At 56.5% G+C, this 21,451-nt stretch overlaps 6 protein-coding genes across 6 annotated transcripts; 3 read left to right on the forward strand and 3 right to left on the reverse strand.

Annotated features, from left to right (window-relative positions):
- Positions 1-330: 330 nt before the first annotated feature.
- On the reverse strand, positions 331-3,198 carry B0T26DRAFT_725829 (major facilitator superfamily domain-containing protein). The gene is made up of 6 exons (XM_060442795.1): positions 2,468-3,198; positions 2,060-2,407; positions 1,895-2,004; positions 1,140-1,829; positions 859-1,070; positions 331-797 (listed from the first exon to the last, which is right to left on the reverse strand). The coding sequence occupies exons 1-6, from the start codon at positions 2,818-2,820 to the stop codon at positions 666-668; spliced, it is 1,845 nt and encodes a 614-aa protein (XP_060291318.1). The 5' UTR covers positions 2,821-3,198; the 3' UTR covers positions 331-665.
- A 636-nt stretch (positions 3,199-3,834) lies between these two features.
- Positions 3,835-4,863, reverse strand: B0T26DRAFT_837180 (glycoside hydrolase). Its single transcript, XM_060447526.1, has 3 exons — positions 4,815-4,863; positions 4,389-4,760; positions 3,835-4,320 (listed from the first exon to the last, which is right to left on the reverse strand). The coding sequence occupies exons 1-3, from the start codon at positions 4,849-4,851 to the stop codon at positions 4,040-4,042; spliced, it is 690 nt and encodes a 229-aa protein (XP_060291319.1). The 5' UTR covers positions 4,852-4,863; the 3' UTR covers positions 3,835-4,039.
- Positions 4,864-5,416: 553 nt separating this feature from the next.
- On the forward strand, positions 5,417-6,997 carry B0T26DRAFT_862242 (beta-lactamase/transpeptidase-like protein; the record flags this gene model as incomplete). Its single annotated transcript, XM_060447767.1, has 2 exons — positions 5,417-5,778; positions 5,834-6,997. Exons 1-2 carry the CDS (start codon positions 5,701-5,703, stop codon positions 6,995-6,997), a joined length of 1,242 nt encoding a protein of 413 aa, XP_060291320.1. The 5' UTR covers positions 5,417-5,700.
- A 171-nt stretch (positions 6,998-7,168) lies between these two features.
- Positions 7,169-9,037, reverse strand: B0T26DRAFT_656047 (major facilitator superfamily transporter; the record flags this gene model as incomplete). The annotated part of the gene is made up of 7 exons (XM_060438681.1): positions 7,169-7,405; positions 7,460-7,631; positions 7,693-7,904; positions 7,959-8,070; positions 8,158-8,749; positions 8,812-8,869; positions 8,945-9,037. 7 exons carry the CDS (start codon positions 9,035-9,037, stop codon positions 7,169-7,171), a joined length of 1,476 nt encoding a protein of 491 aa, XP_060291321.1.
- B0T26DRAFT_725845 (uncharacterized protein) lies at positions 9,014-9,632 on the forward strand. Its single transcript, XM_060442796.1, has one exon. It carries the CDS (start codon positions 9,095-9,097, stop codon positions 9,350-9,352), a length of 258 nt encoding a protein of 85 aa, XP_060291322.1. The 5' UTR covers positions 9,014-9,094; the 3' UTR covers positions 9,353-9,632.
- A 10,790-nt stretch (positions 9,633-20,422) lies between these two features.
- B0T26DRAFT_725864 (uncharacterized protein) lies at positions 20,423-20,670 on the forward strand (the record flags this gene model as incomplete). The annotated part of the gene is made up of 1 exon (XM_060442797.1): positions 20,423-20,670. A coding segment is annotated over exon 1 (223 nt), but the record flags the coding sequence as incomplete, so codon positions are not given.
- Positions 20,671-21,451: the final 781 nt, after the last annotated feature.

The following is a 21,451-nucleotide window of genomic DNA, read 5'->3' on the forward strand; positions in this document are numbered from 1 at the left end:
TGCATGTTTGGTTTATGTTGCACAGCGTAATCAGTCGCGGAAACACTTCTCGAGAACTTGGCCTACCCCTGTATTCCCTGTAGCCGTATTCCCTGTAGTAGAATGTCACCTGTCGCCATAAAACCGGAAGCTGGTCTATTGTTCGAACCGACTACAATCTATGGTTTCTGTGTCTCGTACGTGTTGCCCTTGTATATCAATTGATATCCATCCATTTAACTGTAAATGCAAATATGCAACGTGTCGCTGCTGTCTCGCCGTGTTCATATGTTGCTCAAGGTAATTAACACCGTGTCTGCGTGTAGATGACCGTGTTGTGCGTGACACAGCTGTTGGAATCACCAGGTACCGGTACTGGAAACAACAGGGCGTGCTGCACGCCGAAAGCTGGTGGTTCAAGTGATGGTCATTGTTGTCTATGTCTATCTAGAAGAAAGAGGTGGCCGTAGGCCACTTATATGGAATCTGGGACCCCTACGCCTCCACCGCCGCCTGTGTGGCTGATGAATGCGTTGCTACAGCCACCTCTATGTGGCTGGAATGCGCGTTGTTCCAACAACAGCAGATTCGGGCGGCCATCGCATCCACGGACAAGATGACCGGCAACACCCGATTAGCTGCCGTAAATCCAACGGCCACGTTATCGGGTCGAACTCTATTGCCGTCTACTCGGCCGCTGTGGTCGCATTCTCGGGAGTACTTGTTTGGTCGGCCTGCTCCTCGTTCTCCACTAGCGTGCTCCCGCTCGGAGCAAAGTGCGAGAAGAGCAGCACCCCGCAGGCGACCAGCGCCAAGGCCTGCAATTCAACGTGTCAGCTAATTAATCGCCTCCAACCATCAGACATATATCGAACTCACGGCGTTGACGTAAAAGGTCATGTACGACTTCCCCAGCTCGGCCAGCGCGGCAAACACGAAGCCGAACAGGCCCTGGGTGCTGATGTTGGCCAGGTTCTCGACCAGCGTCAGAGCGTTGAGGGCGTCGGCGCGCTGCGACGGCGGGCACATCTCCGTCATGACGCCCTTGGCCGCGGGCGCGCTGCCGGACGCAAACGGGAGCAAAAAGGCAGCTTGAAGCACAGGGTTGTCAGCTTGCTATTCTTCTCACCGGTATGTCGAGTCTGTGAGGTGAACGTTACCCAGGAAGATGTGCCACTTCTTGGTCGCGAACGCGGTGCACATGGTCAGCGCGCCGTCGAGCACCAGGCTCCAGCGCAGGAAGAACAGGTCGAAGCGGGCGCCCTCGACCTCCTTGACCGTCTCCGAGGTGACGGGCTCGTCGGCAGCGAAGGTGCCGACGGGGGCCTCGATCTCCTCGGGGCGCGTGGGCAGGTCGTCGGCGCCGTGGGCGGGGGTGTGGCCCTTGGTGCTCCTGTCCGGGTGGCGGGCCAGGTACCATTTGCGGCCGCGGGCGATGACGCCGGGGAAGGCGACGATCAGGAACAGGGCGCGCATGCAGGCGTAGCCCGACATCAGCAGCCCGTTGTCGCTCTGCTCAAAGTCGAACGCCGACGTCGCGTATAGCTGGATCAGTAGCGCCACGTACCCCGTCGCCACCACGCCCAGGAACACGCCCGCGCACAGGAACAGCAGCCCGTAGTGCCGCACAATCTTGCCGCCCCGCAGGCGGATCCGCTGCGGCGCGAGCACGCGCAGGGGCGCGAAGAAGGCGCCGATCCCGCGGACCGCCGGCTTCTTCCCGTCCGACATGGAGCCGGGCGAGATGTACGGCAGCGCCAGGCGCGCGTAGACGGCCGAGACAAGGAAGGAGAAAAACGCCACCTCGAAGGGCCGGCGGATGCCCCACGTGTCGCCGATGAGACCTCCGGCTGTTTTGCTTGCCTGGTTAGTTTCTGCATGTCCGGCTATCGCAGACAGGGTCGGGGCAGCTCACTGTAGTAGCCGATTCCCTGGCCCAGCATGATGCACCCCTGCAGCATGCCAAAGACGCCGGTGCGGCGCTCGGGCTCGACCACCTCGCCGGCGATGATGTTCATGACGAGGCTAGCATCGCGTCAGCTCTACTCTGCTCGAACGGGCTGCCGGTGCGTGCACTCACATGTACCCGGCGGGGCCACCCAGGACCGTGACCAGCTGCGTGCATTGGAAGATGGTGATGCCGGCAGCGCCGCCGGCGAGGACGCCTAGGATCTGGGTGGCGACGCGGATGGCGGGGACCAAGATCTGGGCGAGGAGGGCGCGGCGGGGGCCGACGCGCTTGACGAGCCAGCCGGCGAAGAACAGGTTGAAGGTGCCGCAGATGGTGGTGGACATGGCCAGGAAGGCGAACTGCAGCGACGTGGCGGCGGCGATCTCGTCGACCTTGCAGCGGTTGCCGGGCCCTTGGTGGGGCGGGTGCGTCTCGTAGTAGACGTCGCAGTTCATCAGGTAGAAGGCGTAGAAGATGCTGGCGCGGCGGGTTAGGCCCAGGGAAGCCGGCTCGGCACGGGCGGGAAGGGGGACTCACGGCACCTGGGTGAAGCTGAAGGACAGCGTGATGAGGAAGCCGCCGAACAGGAGCCGCTGCTCGACGTGGAGAAAGGCCTGCCGCAGCCAGCCGGCGACGGCGACGGCGCCGTCGGGCTTGCCGTTGCCGTTGGCGGCGGCGGCGGCATCGGGGTCGGCACTGGCGTTGGGGTTGGCATGGGCATCGGAATTGCCATTGGCATTGGCATCGGAATTGCCGTTGGCATTGGCAACGGAATTGCCGTTGGCATTGGCATCGGAATTGCCATTGGCATTGGCGTTGACGTCGCCGTTACGAGAGTCAGGTCCGCCGAGGAGCGGCGACGTCTCGTCGGCGGCTGGTGTTCCTGCCATGGCTGCCTGAGGAAATGATATGATGTCGTCCGTCAGGACTCAGCCGATACCTCGCCTCTCTCTGCTAGCGACCAGGCTCTTGGCAATTATGTGTGCTGCGCTCGAAAGGGATGGACAAATAAAGACGGTGTTTGGATGCGCAAAAAAGTTGAGACGTTTGTAATGATTTTGGGACGAATTGGCCCGAATTGGCCCGACCAATGCCGTGCTCAGTTGGCGGCGGGGTCTAGCTGCCCAGGCTTACCAAGTCGAGTCCGGCGGCGAGTCAGTGGCGCAGTGCGGGTGCCGAGATAGGCAGGCCGGGCTTCCTACGCCCCTGCAATGCGGCTGCCGCGACGGGACGTGGTCCGTGGTTGGTCGATTGCGCGAATGCCCCTCACTCTTGCATGCACGCAATGCAACGAGACGTAAATGCGAGGTTGGAATTTAGGATGACGTTAGGTTGCGAGTGGGGCTAAGAGATAAAAGGCCGCGCAACCGCACTGACAGCACGCCTTCAATGGTTGGCTGGGCGTTGGGGTGGGGTTGCTGGGGTTGCTCGCAGCCGTCGCCAGCTGCCGATATCGCAGTGTCACTTGGGCAGGAGTTTATGTAACCTTGAGCACACTGCGTGCACAAAGCTGCCTCGGTTCAAAGCATTTCAATTGACTGCCAGCATTTACCGTTCTTACTCACCACCATTCTTACCATTCTCACTCACCCTCTCACTCACCATTCTCACCATTCTCACTCACCATTCTCACCATTCTCACCATTCTCACCATTCTCACCATTCTCACCATTCTCACTCACCATTCTCACCATTCTCACCATTCTCACCATTCTCACCATTCTCACCATTCTCACTCACCATTCTCACCTGTTGCTTATGATCGGAGTTGACAGCGCATTAAATTCCGTCTGGGCTAGAAGGAAGGTTCAAAGGACGAAGCCGAAGGCTTCTTAATATAGACCCTGTAGCCCTGCGCCTCCTGCCGCCGCCTCCGCCACTTATTGTTCTGTTGGTTCAACCAACACACATCTTTAAACAAAAGTCAAACGTAAGATGACGGAATAAGCTGACTGTGGCTTGAAGAGTGGCTTAAATCTGGGCGACATCACCATTCTCACCATTCTCACTCACAACCCTCACCATTCTTACCATTCTCACCATTCTTACTCAAACAAGCAACACAAACTTTGAATTTGAGACCATATAATTACGAGTCAAAAACTTGCTTTAACCCTCCCACACAACAGGCCCCGGCGCTGTATAGCTAGTCCGCGGCGGCGAGTTCGGCCAGATGAGGCCTGGGTCGCTCGCCTTGTACGCGCCGGGGAAGGCCACAAGGGGCCCGGGCACGCCGCTCCCGCCGCCCATCACGTCAACCTGTCCGCAGCTGATGTAGAACTGGGCGCCGCCCACGTTCTGGGCGAGGTGGAGGGCGATGCTCTCGACGCGCACCAGGTACTTGCCGCTGGGGAGGGCCGCCGGGATCTTGAAGGCGACCTGGGTCTTGTCTGATTGCCACCACACGGTATAGTCAGCAGCTGCATCTCCGCAAACAGACAAAACAGAACGTGCTCACGATATGCAGGCCACGTGGCCTCGTTGCCGCTCAGCGGGCCGCCCGTCTGCACGGCGCTAATGCTACCGGCCTTGAACCACACGCTGCCAGCGGCGTCCCACGTGTCGATGTCCTTGCCGTCGGGCACGCGGGCCATGTAGAACTGGCAGGGCCCGAAGTGCATGATGCCCGACGACACGACGAAGCCGAGCTCGGCGCCGGCCGCGACCGCCGACGTGGCCTTGCCCGAGCTGCCGCCGAAGCACCGCATGTCGGCGCTGTTGACGTCCGACACGGCCCCGTTGTCCCGCGAGTTGCTGACCTTGGTCTTGCGCACCGACACCCAGTCCGCCGCCTCGGGCTTGCCGTCGACGACCAGCCGCGGGAACTTGTCTGTGTTTGTCAGTCATGGGCAGGTGTCGCGCGTTTAAGGACTGAGACACTGACAGTGCGCGTGTGCCGAGGCTGCGAGCAGCAGCAGCATGCACGCCGTCAACTTCATCGCGAAGGTATTGTGGCGGCTCTGCTTGAATTGATTGGTACGAGGCCGTTTTCTGACTGGCCAAGGGCGGCGTCTAGGCCATGGCGGGAGTGTGTTCCCTTAAGTCTACTTCTGCCAAGACCAAGGCACCAACACAACACGGCTTTTGAATGCCGTGCAAACGTGACCACTGTGGTAGGTGCGTTTGGGCCGTCAATAAGCTCGCCCAATGCCGGCACTGCAGTTAGATGGAGGGATATGAAAGGTTGTGGCTAATCCCATTCAGCCTGTTTGCGTCTGGACTGAAGGCGAGCTTTCACGCACATGGCACGAGTGGTTACCTAAGCGGGCTTCGAGGCGGCCGCTTGGCTTGCATTCGGCGTTGTATTCTTGGTTGGCAAATTGTGCCTTGGTAATACTGCTAATATCAAACGGATTGATGCCTTTGCGTATAACCATGCCCGGCCTTTTTGCCTGGGGTTACTGTTATTCCCGTGTGAAACCACAAGGTTTACTAAAGGAAATACACTTTAAAGGTTTGTCGAATGCGAAACAGCACAGCCCTGTTTTAGACATTTAACTCATTTTGTTTCTATAGCCTTAACCGTACACGGGGCTTAGATCCCCCCTCTGTCTGAGCCATGAACTGAAAGCATGGCGAGGTAGTATTCGTTTGAGTTTTGACCCCCACCGGCATGAATCCGCCCCGGGGAAGCCTGATGCACACCCAGAACCTTCAACCCAGGGCCGGACCCCCCGTATCTTTTACGCAAATCTCCTCTTCATTTCTCCTCGTCCTCGCACACATTCGGCTTTCGTACCAGATCTGAACCTCTAGTAACCTAACTACCAATGGAAGACTTCGAGGCACAACTCGCTCGGGCAGCAGCACCAGACACGAGGGACGTCCTGGGCGCAATTGGACTAGTCGTCGACGCGAAAGGCAGGCATCCAATTACACAACCCTCCCTTCACAAAACCATAGGACCAAACCCTAACAACCCCAACAGGAACCACGCTCTACCACCACGCGTGCGGCCGACAGTCGCTGGACGCCGACGCGCCGCCGCTTGACGCCGACAGCACGGTATCGCTCGGCTCCGCGGGCAAGTTCCTGACGCACATCGCCGCACTACAGCTAGTGGAGCACGGGCTCGTGGGGCTCGACGACCCCGTGTCCACGCTGCTCCCCGAGCTGGACGCGCTGCCCCTGATCTCTCGCAGCAGCCCTTTCGCAGCCCGCCCCCCAGCGACCAAAATCACCCTCCGCCACCTGCTCACGCACACGAGCGGCCTGTCGACGCACGACGACCCGGCCGTACAATCCTACCTCGCCGCCGGCGGCGCCATGCCGACCCCCGCGCCCGACGCCCACCCCATCGTCCGCGCCACGTCGCTGCCGCTCACATTCAACCCCGGAACCGGCTTCGCCTACGGCCACAGCATCCACTGGGCGCAACTCCTCGTCGCGCGCGCCGCGCCCAGCGGCAACTTTATCCGGCACATGCAGACGCACGTCTTCGACGTCCTCAACATGCGCACCGCGACGTTCGGGCCGCGCGACCGTGAGGACGTGTGGCACCGGCGCCTGCGCATGGTCGAGCGCGCCGCCGCCGACGGCAGTCTGGTGGAAGCCGACGACGCCACGCAGGGCCTCACGTGCAGCGTGCGCGACGTGGGCGCCGCGCTGGCAGATCTGCTCGCGCCGGCGCCGCGGCTGCTCTCCCGCCGGGATCTGGTCGACTTGTTGTTTGAGCCGCAGTTCGCGGCTGGGAGCGGCGCGCTGCGGGATCTGCGCGGCGAGAAGGACAACTATGCGTTTTGTGCTGGCAGGGACAACTATGCGTTTTGTGCTGGGAGGGACGACTATGCATTTTGTGCTGGGAGGATGGGAGACGGTGGGGAGGAGCTGGGTGTGAACTGGAGTGCGGCGGGGCTCGTGGTTGAGGATGATGTGTTGCGTCTGTCAGGGATGCCGCGCGGCACCGTGGCGTGGGAGGGCATGCCAAATGTCATGTGGGCTGTTAACAGGGAAAAGGGGGTGGCGGCGTTTTTCGCGACGCAGCTCGTGCCGAACGGCGACGAGAGGGCGAACAGGCTTGCCGTGGCGTTTATGAGGGGGGCGTGGGGAACATTTGGCTCGTCCTGATTCGTCAAGTCGTGGTACTCTGCGCCTTGTTTGGCGTCGACGTTTGGCTCGTCCTGATTCGTCAAGTCGTAGTAATCTGCGCCTTGTTTAGCGTCGAGGTACTCTGCACCTTGTTTAGTGTCGAGGTACTCTGCGCCTTGTTTAGCGTCGACTTTTGCCGTATCCAGGTCATTATAGCATGTATCGGAAAGTGACGGCACGGTCGCCCATGGCGGAGAGCTTTTCGGCAGTGTACGAGTGCAGCGGGCCGTCTCGCACCATCTTGTCCCGCTTCTTGTTGATGGCCGAGTAGCTCGCCGCCAGCCCGGCGGCCGCGACAATGCCGGCGCCGATGAACCCGAGCTCCAGCCCGTGGCCGAGGACGTAGCGCGCTGCGTCTTTCTGGCGGTAGAAGTTGGAAGCCATGGCCTGCTCAGCAGCGTCAGTCTCGAGATGGAGTATGCATGGATCACGGAAACTCACGCCCCCGAGGTTGCCAACGCCAATCTGGATGGCCATGCCGGCGCTGCGCTTGTACGACCCCGCCAGGTTGTTGCTCAGCCACGTGATGATGCCGGGGAACGCCGGATAGACGGCGCACGCGGCTACGAATACGCCGCCGTACACGACGTGGGGGTCCGACGAGGCGATGCACCTGTTGTCTGCGGTCAAAACACGGCCACGGAGTTCTAGTGGTGCGCAGAGGCAGCCCTTACATGGAGAAGCCCATGGCCGCCACGATCAGCAGCCCGACGACGAACGGACTGCGCTTCCCGACGCGGTCCGAGGCATAGGCCACGAGCACGGCCAGCACCGCTGCCGTGATGTAGATGGGCACTGTCATCAGCTGCGCCGTGCTGGGCGAGTAGCCCAGCGTGTGAACGATGGTGGGCAGGAACAGGCTGATGCCGTAGATAGGGCACACGATCTGGCCACGGAATTTCAGCAAACATGTCCTTGTTGTCGACCAGGCGTGACTTACACCCCAGTAAACCACGATGCTAGCCCAGATCTGCCAGTCGCCAAAGGCCTGCCAGACATACGCCCACCTGAACTCGTCGGCCTGCGCCACCTGGACAGTTGCCAGGTGGACACTTGCCAGGTGGACACTTGCCAGGTGGACACTTGCCAGGTGGTCCTCGGCCTGGCCGGGCGTCTCAGCGTCGTGCTCCGCCGCCAACCGACTCTTGCTCTGGCCTTGGAACTTGAGACGGTCGACGACAAAAGCGCGCTCGTCGTCGGCCAGGAAAGAGGCCGTTTCGGGGAAGTCGTGCAGCACGAAAAAGGCGAAAACAGCGATCAGCACGGTGGCGATGCCCTCGAGGATGAAAATCCAGCGCCAGCCTGCCAGCCCGCCGACGCCCCCCATGTTGGAGATGGCGTAGGCCAGCAGCCCGCTGAAAGCGCCGGCGATCGACGCAGCACTGAAGAAGAGAGCCTGGCGCAGCTGGATCTCGTCGCGCGTGTACCACATAGTCAGGTAGTAGGCGATGCCGGGGAACAGGCCGGCCTCGGCGACGCCCAGGAACAGCCGCGCGGCCAGCAGCCCCGCGAAGCCCTGCACCACGCCCATCAGCGTCATGACCACGCCCCACGCCACCATGATGGTCGGCAGCCAGCGGCTCGGGCGCAGCTTCTTGAGCAGCAGGTTGCTCGGCACCTCGAAGGCGGCGTAGCTGAAGAAGAAGACGGTCAGGCACAGGTTGTACTGGTCCGCCGTCAGCCCGAGGTCTTCCTGCAGGCCCTCGATCTTGGCGTTGCCGATGTTGCCACCTGCGCCGTGGCCACTTGTCAGAGCTCTGTGCTGGTAGTGGACTCGGGGGCTGGGTGCCTACGGTCAAGGAACGAGAGCAGATAAAGAAGTGCCAGCATCGGGATCAGCCGGAGATCCATCTGCCGTGTGCAATGGCGAGCCCGAGTTAGGTAGCTGACAGCTTTATCGTCTGATCAGACGGCAGCGAGACATACCTTGCGCAGAATCGCCTTTTGGTCGAGGTGGGCAAACGACTTGCGCGTCGCCGTTGCCGTTGCCGTCGCCGTCGCCGTCGCCGTCGCCGTCATCGTCGCCGCCATCGTCGTCTGCAGTTGGGCATTGTCGCTGTCACGCTGCTCGAGGAAATGGCTGTGTCGCTTGGGCAGCGCGCCCTGTGTCTCCTCGGCGTGCGCGCTGTCCGGCTTCTCTGTCAAGGGCTCCATGTTCATGTTTGCCGTCGCGGCAGAAAAGCGCAACCCCCAAAACCAGTCCCAATGAAATCAGATGGGTTGAGGTCCAGACGGCATCCCCCTAATTATACGCCAAAACCCCAACTTCTCCACGCCGATCATGGCCGCCGTTCCTTGGAAACCGATGCCATCATCGTCCCATCATCAACCTGACACGACTTCCCCGCATTGCAGCCCGAGCGATCGCCACCCGGTTTTCCTGCATTTGGCCCTTTCCGACGGTTTCACGGGCACGTGGTCCGCTTGGCTTCACCAATTACCGCGGCAAGGGTCCTCGATCGCCGTCAGTGGCTTTTCGTTGGCTCGATCAAACCTCGCCGAATCAAAGTACTGGAGTTGCACAGGTATTATGCAGTTGCCTCTGAATGCACGGGTGTGGCGTGGTTATCTGTGTAGACCTCGTGTTGTGGTGACAAAATGTGTAGAAAGTGCATTAGCTGGCTAACTCTAGGAGGAGCTAATCCCCGTACTAAATGTGTGGCGAGAACCCATGTGCGGGCTGGTGGCCCAAGCGTTCAACCAGGGCTAAGGCCCTGATCTTCTCAAACTCGGCGAGTTGTCAGCTTTTCGGTACTTTAGGTCCCAGGCGCCAAGACCAAGATTGATCGAATTTCCGGAGGGAGCTTGACCCTTTCTGGCACCAATTTTGAGTGGAAAAAGTGGGTTTTGTACCTCATAAAATTTTGCCAGCCAAACTCATGCCAACACCCCTGGAATCGCATGTACCACGCTACTGCAAGGCCGCCCGGGCCACAGCCATACCGAATATGGTAAAATAGACGAGGATTCTGCCGGTTTTTGGCCATAACTTGGCGAGTTGCAAGATGGCTGGAAAAGCTGGAATTTGTGACTTTTTCGGTGGAAAGTAGATCCAAAGCTGGCGCCACAGGCAAAGCCACACTGGAAGTGGGCTGAGAACCGGTTGGAAAAGTCTGTACAGGGTTAGAAATGAGCCTCAACATTGACTTTGTATGTAATTCGTACCAACCAAGCCAGCAAGGCACTCAACTTGGCCTACGCGAAGTTATACACCCCGGTGGCCCTCGATTTGCGCGCCGGTTGGCCAATTGCCTTCTCAATGGCGCAGACACTCGGTTCAAGGACCTCTTTCGCATGAATAAGCCTACTTTCCATGCCCTCGTACGATGGCTGCGGACCAACGAAGGACTCAAAGGCAGCCGGTATCAACTGGCTGAGCAGAAGGTTATGGTGGTCCTATATATCCTGGCACACGCAGCCACACAGCGAAACGCGGCCCATTTCTTCCAAATTACCCAAAGCTCCGTGGCGAGGACGATAGATACAGTCTTGCCAATGCTGGTGTCTTTACATAAACACGTTGTACGCCTTCCAGAGGACGATTGGCTTGATCCGACGGTCGAGCTGAACCCGAAGTTGAACGCCTTCAACGGTTGTATCGGTGCTATCGACGGCACTCACATTGCCGCCCACATTCCTACTCGTGATCAAGCCCGCTGGCGTGATAGAAAGGGAGGAGTCTCTCAGAACGTATTTGCCGCAGTCAGAAGCGATTATTCGTTCAGTTACGTACTCGCTGGTGCCGAAGGCTCGATTAACGACGCGATGTTGTGTGCCCAGGCCTTTGGAAGGAGGTTTCGTGTACCAGAGAACCGGTTTTATGTGGCAGACGCTGGCTTCGGGGCTCGCCAAGGCATCGTAATTCCTTTTCCGAATATTAGATACCACCTACAAGACTGGAGAGATGCTCAAAACCCGCCAGAGACACAGAAAGAGCTCTATAACTTAAGGCACGCCCGTATCCGAGTCGTCGTCGAGCAGGCTTTCGGTATCATAAAGAGGATGTGGAGAATTATTCGGAACGCCCCAATCGAGTACAGCTTTGAGAAGCAAGTATTTATCGTATACGCTGTGACTGCGTTACATAACTTCCTTCTTCAGTATAATCACGAGGACGTACTTGGACCAGAACAGCGGCAATTGATATCGCTTGCGGCAGCCAGAGCTGGGCGGACGGTCGGAACGCGGCATCCAGATTGGGTTCGCCATACCGCTGCAGACGCAATGTGGGCTCAGTATAGTAGATACCGTCAATCAAGAGGATAGAAATGGTGATATTTAACGGCCAAAACCTTGGTGTTGAGGGGTTATAAGGTGGGGCGAAAGGGTGGCTTTAGCCGAGGTTGGATTTTGGATTTCTATGGTAATTGGCTGGCGAAGCTGAATATTGAATACAATCTTGACTCCCATCAAATCCACCACTTCAACTTCATACTTTCCACTCGTCAACCATCTCTCTCTTTGACTCTGGATTCAACGCGTTCCACACTATTACGGCCAGAGGGTTGTTTTGAAGGTATTTCCGGCAATTTATCCTCTCCTGACGGCTGAGATCCTGCGAAAACAGAGCCTCCAAGCTTACAATAGCCTCGGTGAGATCGGTGGCGCCTTGGGTCCTCGGAGCGGCCATAATCGAGGCCGCTTTACAAAGAGTGCTATACAAGGCTGTATCAAAAGCATCAGGAGTCTTGCTTTGCTGGGAGGCTTGCGAAACGGCAATTGTATCCTCAGAGACCGACAAACCGCTAGTACGGCGGTGGTTGGAGTCAGGGTCAGTATCACGACGGTGTTGCTGTGCCGGTGTCAACTTCCTTGCAGGCGTAACTGGTAGTATTCGTAATGCTTTTGCTCTGCCAGCCTCTTCGCTACCGCTAGGTTCAGCCTCATCGTTCTCGGACTCTTCGCCGTCATCGAGAATCTGGTCAAAGGACTGGGAAGGTATATCTTCAGCTTCCATTATATGGTTGCCTGTCGCTTTTTCCCGCCAAAAGACTGCTGAGTAGACCTCTGGATCCCCCAGAGGTGTGTGCTGAAGCCAGGTATGGTTCCTGGTGGGAGTGTTATGCCGTAAGAAGAAAGCCTCCCATACTGACTCGGCCGCTTCGGGTAGTTGGCTTTCCTCGTTGAAAGAGACCCCAGAATACTCCAACAGAGCCTTCCATACGCGATATCGAGAGCGCTCGGTATTATATTTCGTCGAGATAACAGCAGGGGTCCATGGATACTGCGGCCAGGCCTCTTTGCAGCGAGTACAGACGTCCTGCCAGACTTGCGCGTAATCCTTCTTCTTGCTGCTATTGAACAGGCCCTCGGACTTGCACTCTTGGAACCAGAGCATCAATTGCTCCGTCATATGCGTCTTGAATACCACCTTCTTCAGCTGCAATGCCCTTCTTGATGAGCTTGACTGGTCGTCGGTTGTATCGGTTAAATCAACCAACTGCTTGCCGCGCCGCTTATTGGTAGACTCCTTCTTCGGGGCCGGGCGCTTTCGTGATGCACCGGCATTAGGGGGCGCCGTGGACGCAAGGGGGGACTCGCTGGACGACTCTGCCGCCAAAATACTATTGGAAGCCGTCGACCGTCGGCCTGGGTCGTCGACTATGGCTACTATAGTGCCTGGGCTTGGAAACCGCAGCGGCGACTCTGCTGGCAAGTCGGAAAGGCGGGGCTCTGGAAGGGGGTTGTCAAGCCAGTCGCTGGCCGACTCAGGGGCTTCGGGGGCTCCCGGTGCGCCAGTAAGATCAATCACTGGCTCGAGGTCCAATTGGCTGTCGCTCGAAGATGCCATTGTACGTCGTTTTGGCTGCAAAAAAGGACTTCTCGGGCATCGCACTCGGACATGGCCAGGATCAACTTCAGTGGCCAAAGGCGGTGAGAATACCGCTCTGACCGCCTTACTGTTACGGTATAGTGTGGCTGACTGGCACTAATGCACTACTTCTTGGTAGATCCACTTTGACGAAGCCACTGGAAGTCCTTTTTTCGAAGAGTTGGCAACTTGCCGAGTTTGAGAAGATCAGGCCCTAAGCCCCGCAACACACCCCCTTCGCCACACTCCAAATGAAGATTCCTAGATGTGATGTGTAAAGTAACAATGGCAAAATGCCATGTTGTGTTGTGGTAGGGAAAGGGTATTATATTGTACAAATAAGCTCTACTCCTTTCTTATCAATACCAGGGAACCTTCCTTGACTGCATTCCCAGCATTTTGACGAATTTAATACGTAAGTAAATCCAGTGCAAGGGGCTTGATGAAACTATCCGCAGCATCTCTGTACCTGGCACCTTTTCCAGCTTGATTTCCTTCTTCTTGACTTTGTCAATAATCCACTTATAGCGAATGTCTATACATCGCGTTCGTGCCTTGTTATAGGGATTCAGAACCGTTGTGAGGGCATTCGCACTATCAGTAAACAAAACCAACGGCGACCTTGCTTGATGCCGTATTCCTCATACAGCTTGTTGATCCACATCGCTGAGCGCCCTGCAGGCGTGAGATTGGTGAACTATCACGGCAAGTGCAGACAACTCTGGAATAGTGGGCCCGACCCGGACCCCACTAGACTAGATGGCCCGTGCACCCCACGTCCTATTTCCCTGCGCCCTGCCCAAGCTTTAGAAACTTCCTTTCTTCTTTCTTTCCTTAGCTTTAGATTCTACGAATACAGCGACCATATTGCAGCCTTGTCTCATGCAGTTGACTGTGCGGTGATATGAACTCTGCCTCTGTAGTGCTCACTGCAACGTAGGTTTGCTTCTTGGTCTTCCAATAAATAGGTCCTCCTGCAAGAAAGACTATATGTGCACCTATTGAGTAACGAGTATGTACTTCGTCTGCAAGTGAGGCATCCGCATAGGTGCGCAAGCCTAGGTCCTGAATAGTCACATCGTTTCCGCAGAAGACCAGGCTCAAGGATTTGATGCCTTTGAGATAGCGAAATAGATGTTTGAGAAGCTCGAGATGCTTCTTTGTTGGCTCTGTATTGTCACGACCAGGGCAAGGCATTGAGGTGAACTCAGTCCATTGGGTGCTATCGACGAAGATTCTAAACTGAGGAGGGAAAGAAGGAAAAGTCCGACAACGCGTCGCGTGCTCGCGAATAAGTTTTCATCTATCAGTGGGGTAGGTGGGGCCTCGAGGAGGCTTCTGATAGGCCCGGGGGTTCTGGGCGGCTCTGGCTGCTTGAGGGCCAGTTTGGTGGACGGGTCCTCACATGTATTAGCCTTATATAGCTGTAAGACTGTGTGAGGGCCTGGTCCTCCAGGCCTCCCAGACGCTCTGGCTAATCAGACGCCAGTTGGGTGGATCCACCCGACCAGCCAGAGCCCCACCTTGAGACGCCCTGGAAGAATCTCGCGACGGGAGGCTTTTGAGCTTCTTTTCCCTTTTCCCTTTAGTTTAGAATCTTCGTCTATAGCGCCCAATAGAGGAGTTCCGCCCTCATTCCAAGCCGGCCGTGACACAATTCTAAACTCTCAATTCTCATCGCTGGCTAGCGATCAATAAATACGTCAAACCCCACAAACAACCCACTACGTCGGCTGTGCACGACGATAAACCAGGCCACAGAAACCCCCAAACACCACAGCGTCGATGCCCAAGAAGAAAGATTACGGACCACCGATGCGCCAATCCGAACGCCTCTCCTAGCCAAAAGAGCTAAGCGAACGGACCCAGGAGGAAGCGAACTTGAAGACCGAAGAGTCCGACGAAGAAGTCATAGCAACCCCCTCGAGCACAGAGCTTGCTAAGCCCGCTCCACAGCAACGCGACACAGAGCCAATCGAGCCAGTCACCAGTATAGAAGTCGACGCCCCGATAGACAACATGCCGGGAAACGAAACCCGTAGCGTACCGGGTGACGATGGCGCCCCGAGCGCCGAGGATTACCGAGTTCTACTTGCCCAAGTGGCAGAACTCAGGGCGGAGGCAGCCGCCCGCACCGCCGACGGCGTCAATCGCCGGGCCCGAACTGTCACCCCCGCTGAGAGCGCTTTCAGTGGGGACAGCTTCACACCCATTGGCTTCGCCGCCCTTCCCGCTTTCAAGCCCTACGGTCAGGACCAGCACGCCGCCAACCAAACCTTCGACCGGAAGGCTCGCAAGGCCGGTGTCGACCCTGGAGTTTTCAAGGGTGTTGACGGAACCTTCGATAAGTGGATCATCAAGGTGGCCGACAAGTTTGTAGAAGACGATGCCACTTTCAAGACAGAACGTAGCCGCATGGCGGTTCTGAACTCTCTTACGGAGGGATCCCCGAACAACCTGCTGGAGAGTCGGTACAGCTCTCAGGAGATGCCCTTCCGCAACGTCGCCGAGATGGTGGCTACGTTGTCGACTGTCTACCATGATGACAACCAGGCCACGAAAGCCAGGGCCGAGCTAGCCAAGCTCAAGTATGATCCGGCGAATAAGGACGTGACTATCCATTCATACATTGGATTAGTCAATAGCTTGGCTGATAAGGCTAATATTGCCAAGTCTGAGCGCAAGACCCTACTCTATGAGCATATTCCCGCCCGGCTTGACACCCGACTCTTGGGAGACTCAAAGAACCCGACAATCTCCTACGAAGCTTTTGCTGGCAGCGTCGCGGATGCTGCTCTAGCCCACCAGCGCGCTTGGGAGGAGAACAGAGAGCGCAAACAAGAGAAGAGGGATCGCCGGACACGTTCGCCAACCACTCACAGCGAACGGACCCATGTTAGGGAGTCTCGGTTTGAGAAGCCAACTTCCCAGCCAGCTGCAACCAAAGTTCCCGAGGCTAAGAAGGATGGAGGGAAAGACGATACTTGTTTCATCTGCCGTAAGGAAGGTCACTTCGCCCGTGACTGCCCCGAGCGGAAGACTATGGCCAAGATGATGCTAGACCTCGACCAGGATCCTCCTACCTCCCCGGAGCAGTCATCCTCGTCGTCTAACGAATCGGAAAACTGCTAGGACTGTCGGAAGTCTCCACGACAGTCCGTATACCACGACTAGCTAAAGTGAGCAGATCGTCTGGATCAAAAACCTTCCTATTCCCTATTCAACTCCAATTGGAAGGAATTAGCCTCAAAACCAAAGCTCTTTGTGATACCGGAGCAGATATCTATTTGTCAATGACCCCGAAGATGGCCAATAAGGCCGTGGAGCTACTAGGCGCCGTTCGAGAACAGCTATCTAAGCCCATCCGCCTTAATGACTTTAATGGGGTGCTCGCCGCCAAAGCCACCCACCAGATCCGCCTCTCCCTGGAACTCGACGGACGGAGATTTCCACGACAGAAGTTCCTCATTATCCCCACTGCCGACGATGTTATTATCGGACAAGAATGGTTCATTAAGTATCGCGTTGGCCTTTTCCCCGCCACGCGAACCATGATCTGGCCTCAAGATCTACCAGCGCTCGCCAAGTATTCGCCCACCATTACTATTCCATGCCAGACTGGTTTGCTCGACATACAGGCTCAGGCAGACGCGGTGCGTCGCGACCGCCTGATAGCTGAGGACGAAAGGCAAGCGAGGGTCACCAAGATTATCCAGCGCCCTTTGAGAACGATAAACCCAGTTTTAGCGCCCATCGCCCTTTCTAGCCCCAGAGACCAGGACAAGCCCCTCGTGGTCAATATTGCAGCTCTCTGTAGGCATGTGGAAAATGACCCCCGGCAACCTAGATGGGCTCGACAGAACATGCCGGATACACCTATTTCTTTGAACGTCGTTGCGTCTCGTCTAAACTGGCAGACCCACGACGGACAGCCAATTCCTTTCCCTGCCGGCGAAGATCCCGAACACGTCAAGAGAGTTCGCGATAAACTCCCAAAGGAGCTCGCCCATCTCGAAGGCTTCTTCTCCAAGAAAGCTTCGACCGAGCTGCCGCCGAGCCGTGAAGGGTTCGACGTGACCCTAGACTTGGAGCGACCTTTGGAAGGGAAGCCCAAGAGGTTCTATACACCCGGTCACCTTCTCCCTCTGGAAAAAGAGACGGTAGACGAGCTTCTACGGATTGGATTCGTGGAACCCTGTATGGAGGAGACAGCCGCTTCGACGCTATTTGTACCAAAGAAGGGTACCGAGGAGAAACGTTTCTGTGTGGATTACCGATGGGTCAACCAGTTCCTGAAAGGACGCCAGTTCCTCGCACCCGATATCCAAGGAACGCTTTCCAACTGCCGTAACGCCCGCCGCCTGACCAAGATCGATATTATCCGAGCTTTTAATCGTCTACTAGTCCACCCCGACTCAAGATTCTTGACGGCCTTCAAGACCCGTCAAGGAACCTTCCAGTGGAAAGTCCTACCCTTTGGACTCAAGGTCGGCCCTGCTTGGTGGCAAGCCTTCATCAACGCTCAGCTGAACGAGCTCCTAGACAACTTTGCCAGCGCCTACGCCGACGACGTTCTCATCTATACTCAGGAGAACGAGCCACACTTCGCACACGTGGAGGAGGCCATCTATCGTTTGTATAAGGCTGGTCTACAGGGAGACATCAAGAAGTCTAGCTTTGACGTGGAAGTCATTGACTACCTAGGGTTAGTTCTCGAAGCTGGGAAAGGCGTACGTATCGACCTAGAGAAGATCAAGGCCATCCAGAGTTGGAAGTTTGAGGACCTACGTTCGATACGCGCCGTCAAGTCCTTTTTGGGCTTGTGCAACTATGTCCGAGTCTTCTGCCACCACTCTAGCGATGCCGCCGAGCCCCTGTCCAAGCTATTGAGGAAAGGTAGTGAATTTGTAATGGGACCCGAGCAACAAGCGGCCTTTGAGAAACTGAAGAAGCTGGCCACCGAGGCCCCAGTCCTCGCCTTCTTCGTCCCCGGCCGCCCGACGCGAGTGGAAACGGATTCTTCACGCAACGCCACTGGAGGCGTGATCATGCAACAACAGCCCGACGGAGTCTGGAGACCCGTGGGCTACTCGTCGAAGAACATGACTCCGGCCGAACGTGCGTATCCGATCCAGGATCAAGAGTTGCTCGCCGTGGTCAACTGTCTCAAGGATAACGAACCTTCTCTTCTCGGCCAGGAGTTCTTCTTGGTCACGGATTATAAAGCCTTGATCTACTGGTCTACTAAGCGGTTGCTGTCAACCCGTCAGGTCCGATGGTCCGATTTCCTAGGCCAGTTTGATATCACCTTCCAGTACCGCCCGGGACAAGAAAACGTGGTTGCCGACGCTCTATCACGTAAGACCGTCGACTCACCTACGGTTAAGGCACGAGAGGAGGAAGATCGAACATTCCCTTTGATACCAGTGGAACGTATCCAACCAGTCCTAGCGCCTATCTCCCGAGCGGTAGTGAATCCAGATATGCCTCGCGGCGCTGACCTGGTAGACCTGATCCAAGAGGAAAACGAGAAGCAGAGTCTGGGCGTAGATAACGGTCGTCTCGTGGTACCGGAAGTCACGTCCGACGGAGCGGTATATCTACGGACGGCCCTAATCCGAGAAGCCCACGAGCCGCCTATCTTCGCACACCCAGGCCAAAACAAGACTATCGCGTTCCTCAAGAAAGACTTTTGGTGGAGTACCCTCCGACAGGATGTCAAGAGGTACATCAAGAACTGCCGAAGCTGCCAGAGGAACAAGACCCGTCATGACAAGACCCCGGGCCTCTTACACCCTCTGGAGGTGCCGAATGAAGTCTGGAGCCAGGTAGTCGTCGACGGAAAAGATATGCCGAAGGATCGTCACGGCTACGACTACGTTTGGGCCTTTATTTGCAAGTTCAGCAAGATAATGGCTACGCTCCCTGGACACAAGAACGATACCGCACCGGATCTGGCAGAGCGCTACTTCCACAAGGTATACCGTTTCTTTGGTATCCCGGCTGTCTGGATTAGCGATAATGCAGGACCGTTTATCTCGGAATTTCTGGAAACAATTAATAAGCTGACCGGGACCAAACACCGTCACGGCAGCTCTCGCCACCCACAGACGCAAGGCGCCGTGGAGATCACCAACGCGGATCTAGACCAACGAATGAGGCCTTACCTCACCAAGTACCAAGACACCTGGAGCGAGTACCTACCGGCACTCGACTTCGCCCATAATGTGTCCTGGCATTCGAGCATCGGCATGGCCCCGTTAAAAGTCGCGTTGGGAGCCACCCCACGGAACCCCCTCTCTATTGATATCCTAGACCTCAATACCTCGACCGACCCGCAAAAGAAAGCATTACAGCTCGTCACCCAGACCAAAGCGGTACAAGACCTGGCAAGGAAGAATGCCTTAGAAGCTCAAGCGGCCCAAGCCGTCCAAGCGAACAAGAAGCGACGTCCCGTCGACTTCACCATTGGAGACTTGGTATACGTGAGCAAGAAGGGTATGAGGACAGAGGCCCCGAGTACCAAGTTGGATTCACAGTGGGCAGGACCATGGAAGATCGTGGAGGAACGAGGACATAGCTTTGTGCTGGATACTCCGCCCTATGTCAAAGGCACGAACCTCTTCCATGCAGATCGGCTACGTAAGGCTGATGACAGTCCCCTACCCCAACAGACCAGCTTACCGGAACCACCTGAGGAGATCAACGGGGAGCCAGAGTGGGAAGTTGAGAGGATTAATGCCTCTCGACTGTTTGGCCAACGAGAGACCCTACAATACCAAGTTGCCTGGAAGGGGCACGACCCCGACGATACTTGGTATAAGGCAGAGAATCTCAAGAATGCAGCTATGGCGCTGGATAGTTTTCATCGAGAATACCCCGAAGCCGCAGGACCTCCAGTGAGGCTGCGTGATTGGATAAAGGCAGCAGCAGAAGACGAATATCCGGAGGACCACGAAGAGGATAACAAGGCAGAGCACAAAGGGTACAAGGCAAGGCAAAAGAGGAAGTATACTAGAAGGCACGCTTAAATCCGCTCTTCAAAGCCACGACCACCGTCACGGCAGTCGCGGCTTGGAGGGGGGTAGTGTGAGGGCCTGGTCCTCCAGGCCTCCCAGACGCTCTGGCTAATCAGACGCCAGTTGGGTGGATCCACCCGACCAGTCAGAGCCCCACCTTGAGACGCCCTGGAAGAATCTCGCGACGGGAGGCTTTTGAGCTTCTTTTCCCTTTTCCCTTTAGTTTAGAATCTTCGTCTATAGCGCCCAATAGAGGAGTTCCGCCCTCATCCCAAGCCGGCCGTGACAGACTGTATATATAATATCCGATCGAGTACCTGTGGAAAGGTAGTTCAGAGTGTAAGAGAAGGTATCACGGCTCAGTCAACGTAAAGAGACAGGGCTGCAGTAATCATCGCTGAATTCGTAGAATCTAAAGATGAAGAAGGAAGCTATGACGGGGACCGCGCAGGGCGCGGGGAAATGGGTAGTTGTGGGCCACGTGATACGTCAGGCACAGACCACACTCCAAACAGGAGCCTGTCCAGGCCATGCCGTGACAGAAGGTAGGTACGCCTGATCAAGGTGGTCACAATGCAGGCAAGAAGGTAGGGGAGCAATGACTTGTATTGGTGTAAGACTTCAACCTGGCCCTCGCAAAGGAAGATGGGCGAGGGCCATTGTTTATATACCTGCTCAGGGGTTCGGCCCGGGCATCAGTCTGCGGTCGTGGCGCCACGGCGTAGCGTATGCCAGCTGGCAGTGTTCTAGCCAGTTGGTGACAAGTGGTGGGCGCGCACCCTGTGCGCGCAGTTGGTGTTTGGGGTGTCCTTTTCCTTACACAGAGCCCCTATCTTTTTAATATATTCTTTCTGTTTATCTTGAACAACCTCCTAGTCTAATAATCCCCTTGCTAGTAGATCGAATTTCGAAGGCCACGGCGTACGTATAGGTTTGAGGTCGTAGTATTCGTACTTGTTCAGTTTGGTTGTGCGTTGAAAGCCTGTCTTTCGCAATCTGTGCACGATACTCCTTGTCTCCTGTCATCTCCTACCTGCCGTCCAGACCCCCACAATCCTAGGCCGGGCCTAGCTCCGTGGACCTGTTGTCTAGATTGTAACACGTGGGCTAATCAGGGGCGTCCTATGGAGTGTACTAATTAGGAGTGCCCTAGGGTCCCGAAGTGGGACCCCTGAGATCGGGGACGCGGGACAGTGGTGTCACGGCCGGCTTGGAATGAGGGCGGAACTCCTCTATTGGGCGCTATAGACGAAGATTCTAAACTAAAGGGAAAAGGGAAAAGAAGCTCAAAAGCCTCCCCTCGCGAGATTCTTCCAGGGCGTCTCAAGGTGGGGCTCTGGCTGGTCGGGTGGATCCACCCAACTGGCGTCTGATTAGTCAGAGCGTCTGGGAGGCCTGGAGGACCAGGCCCTCACACTATCTTCATAATTACCAACCCCCAGCATTTTGTGGAGCCCGTGCTCCTTTATAGACAGACGACCCAAAGAGTCGAGTGGTTTGTAATAGACCTCAACGTGTTTACCAGAGTCCACCATGGACTACTAAAATCCCACGAAATGCACGTGGGAAGTATAAACGGATTGACCAGTGAGGAAACGGCCA

This window comes from Lasiosphaeria miniovina (genome assembly GCF_030549165.1).
Source record: "Lasiosphaeria miniovina strain SMH2392-1A chromosome Unknown B0T26scaffold_7, whole genome shotgun sequence".
Classification (NCBI taxonomy): Eukaryota; Fungi; Ascomycota; class Sordariomycetes; order Sordariales; family Lasiosphaeriaceae; genus Lasiosphaeria; species Lasiosphaeria miniovina.

Excerpts from the sequence above, each read along its gene's own strand:
- B0T26DRAFT_837180 (XM_060447526.1), bottom strand. The coding sequence starts at position 4,851 with ATGCTGCTGCTGCTCGCAGCCTCGGCACACGCGCACT. Across the intron at positions 4,761-4,814 it reads AGCCTCGGCACACGCGCACT|ACAAGTTCCCGCGGCTGGTC; the intron begins GTCAGTGTCTCA and ends TGACAAACACAG. Across the intron at positions 4,321-4,388 it reads GGCCACGTGGCCTGCATATC|ACAAGACCCAGGTCGCCTTC; the intron begins GTGAGCACGTTC and ends GGTGGCAATCAG.
- B0T26DRAFT_725829 (XM_060442795.1), bottom strand. The coding sequence starts at position 2,820 with ATGGCAGGAACACCAGCCGCCGACGAGACGTCGCCGCTCCTCGGCGGA. Across the intron at positions 1,830-1,894 it reads CCAGGGAATCGGCTACTACA|CCGGAGGTCTCATCGGCGAC; the intron begins GTGAGCTGCCCC and ends CAAGCAAAACAG. Across the intron at positions 798-858 it reads TGACCTTTTACGTCAACGCC|GCCTTGGCGCTGGTCGCCTG; the intron begins GTGAGTTCGATA and ends GTTGAATTGCAG.
- B0T26DRAFT_725845 (XM_060442796.1), top strand. The coding sequence starts at position 9,095 with ATGGCTGTGTCGCTTGGGCAGCGCGCCCTGTGTCTCCTCGGCGTGCGC.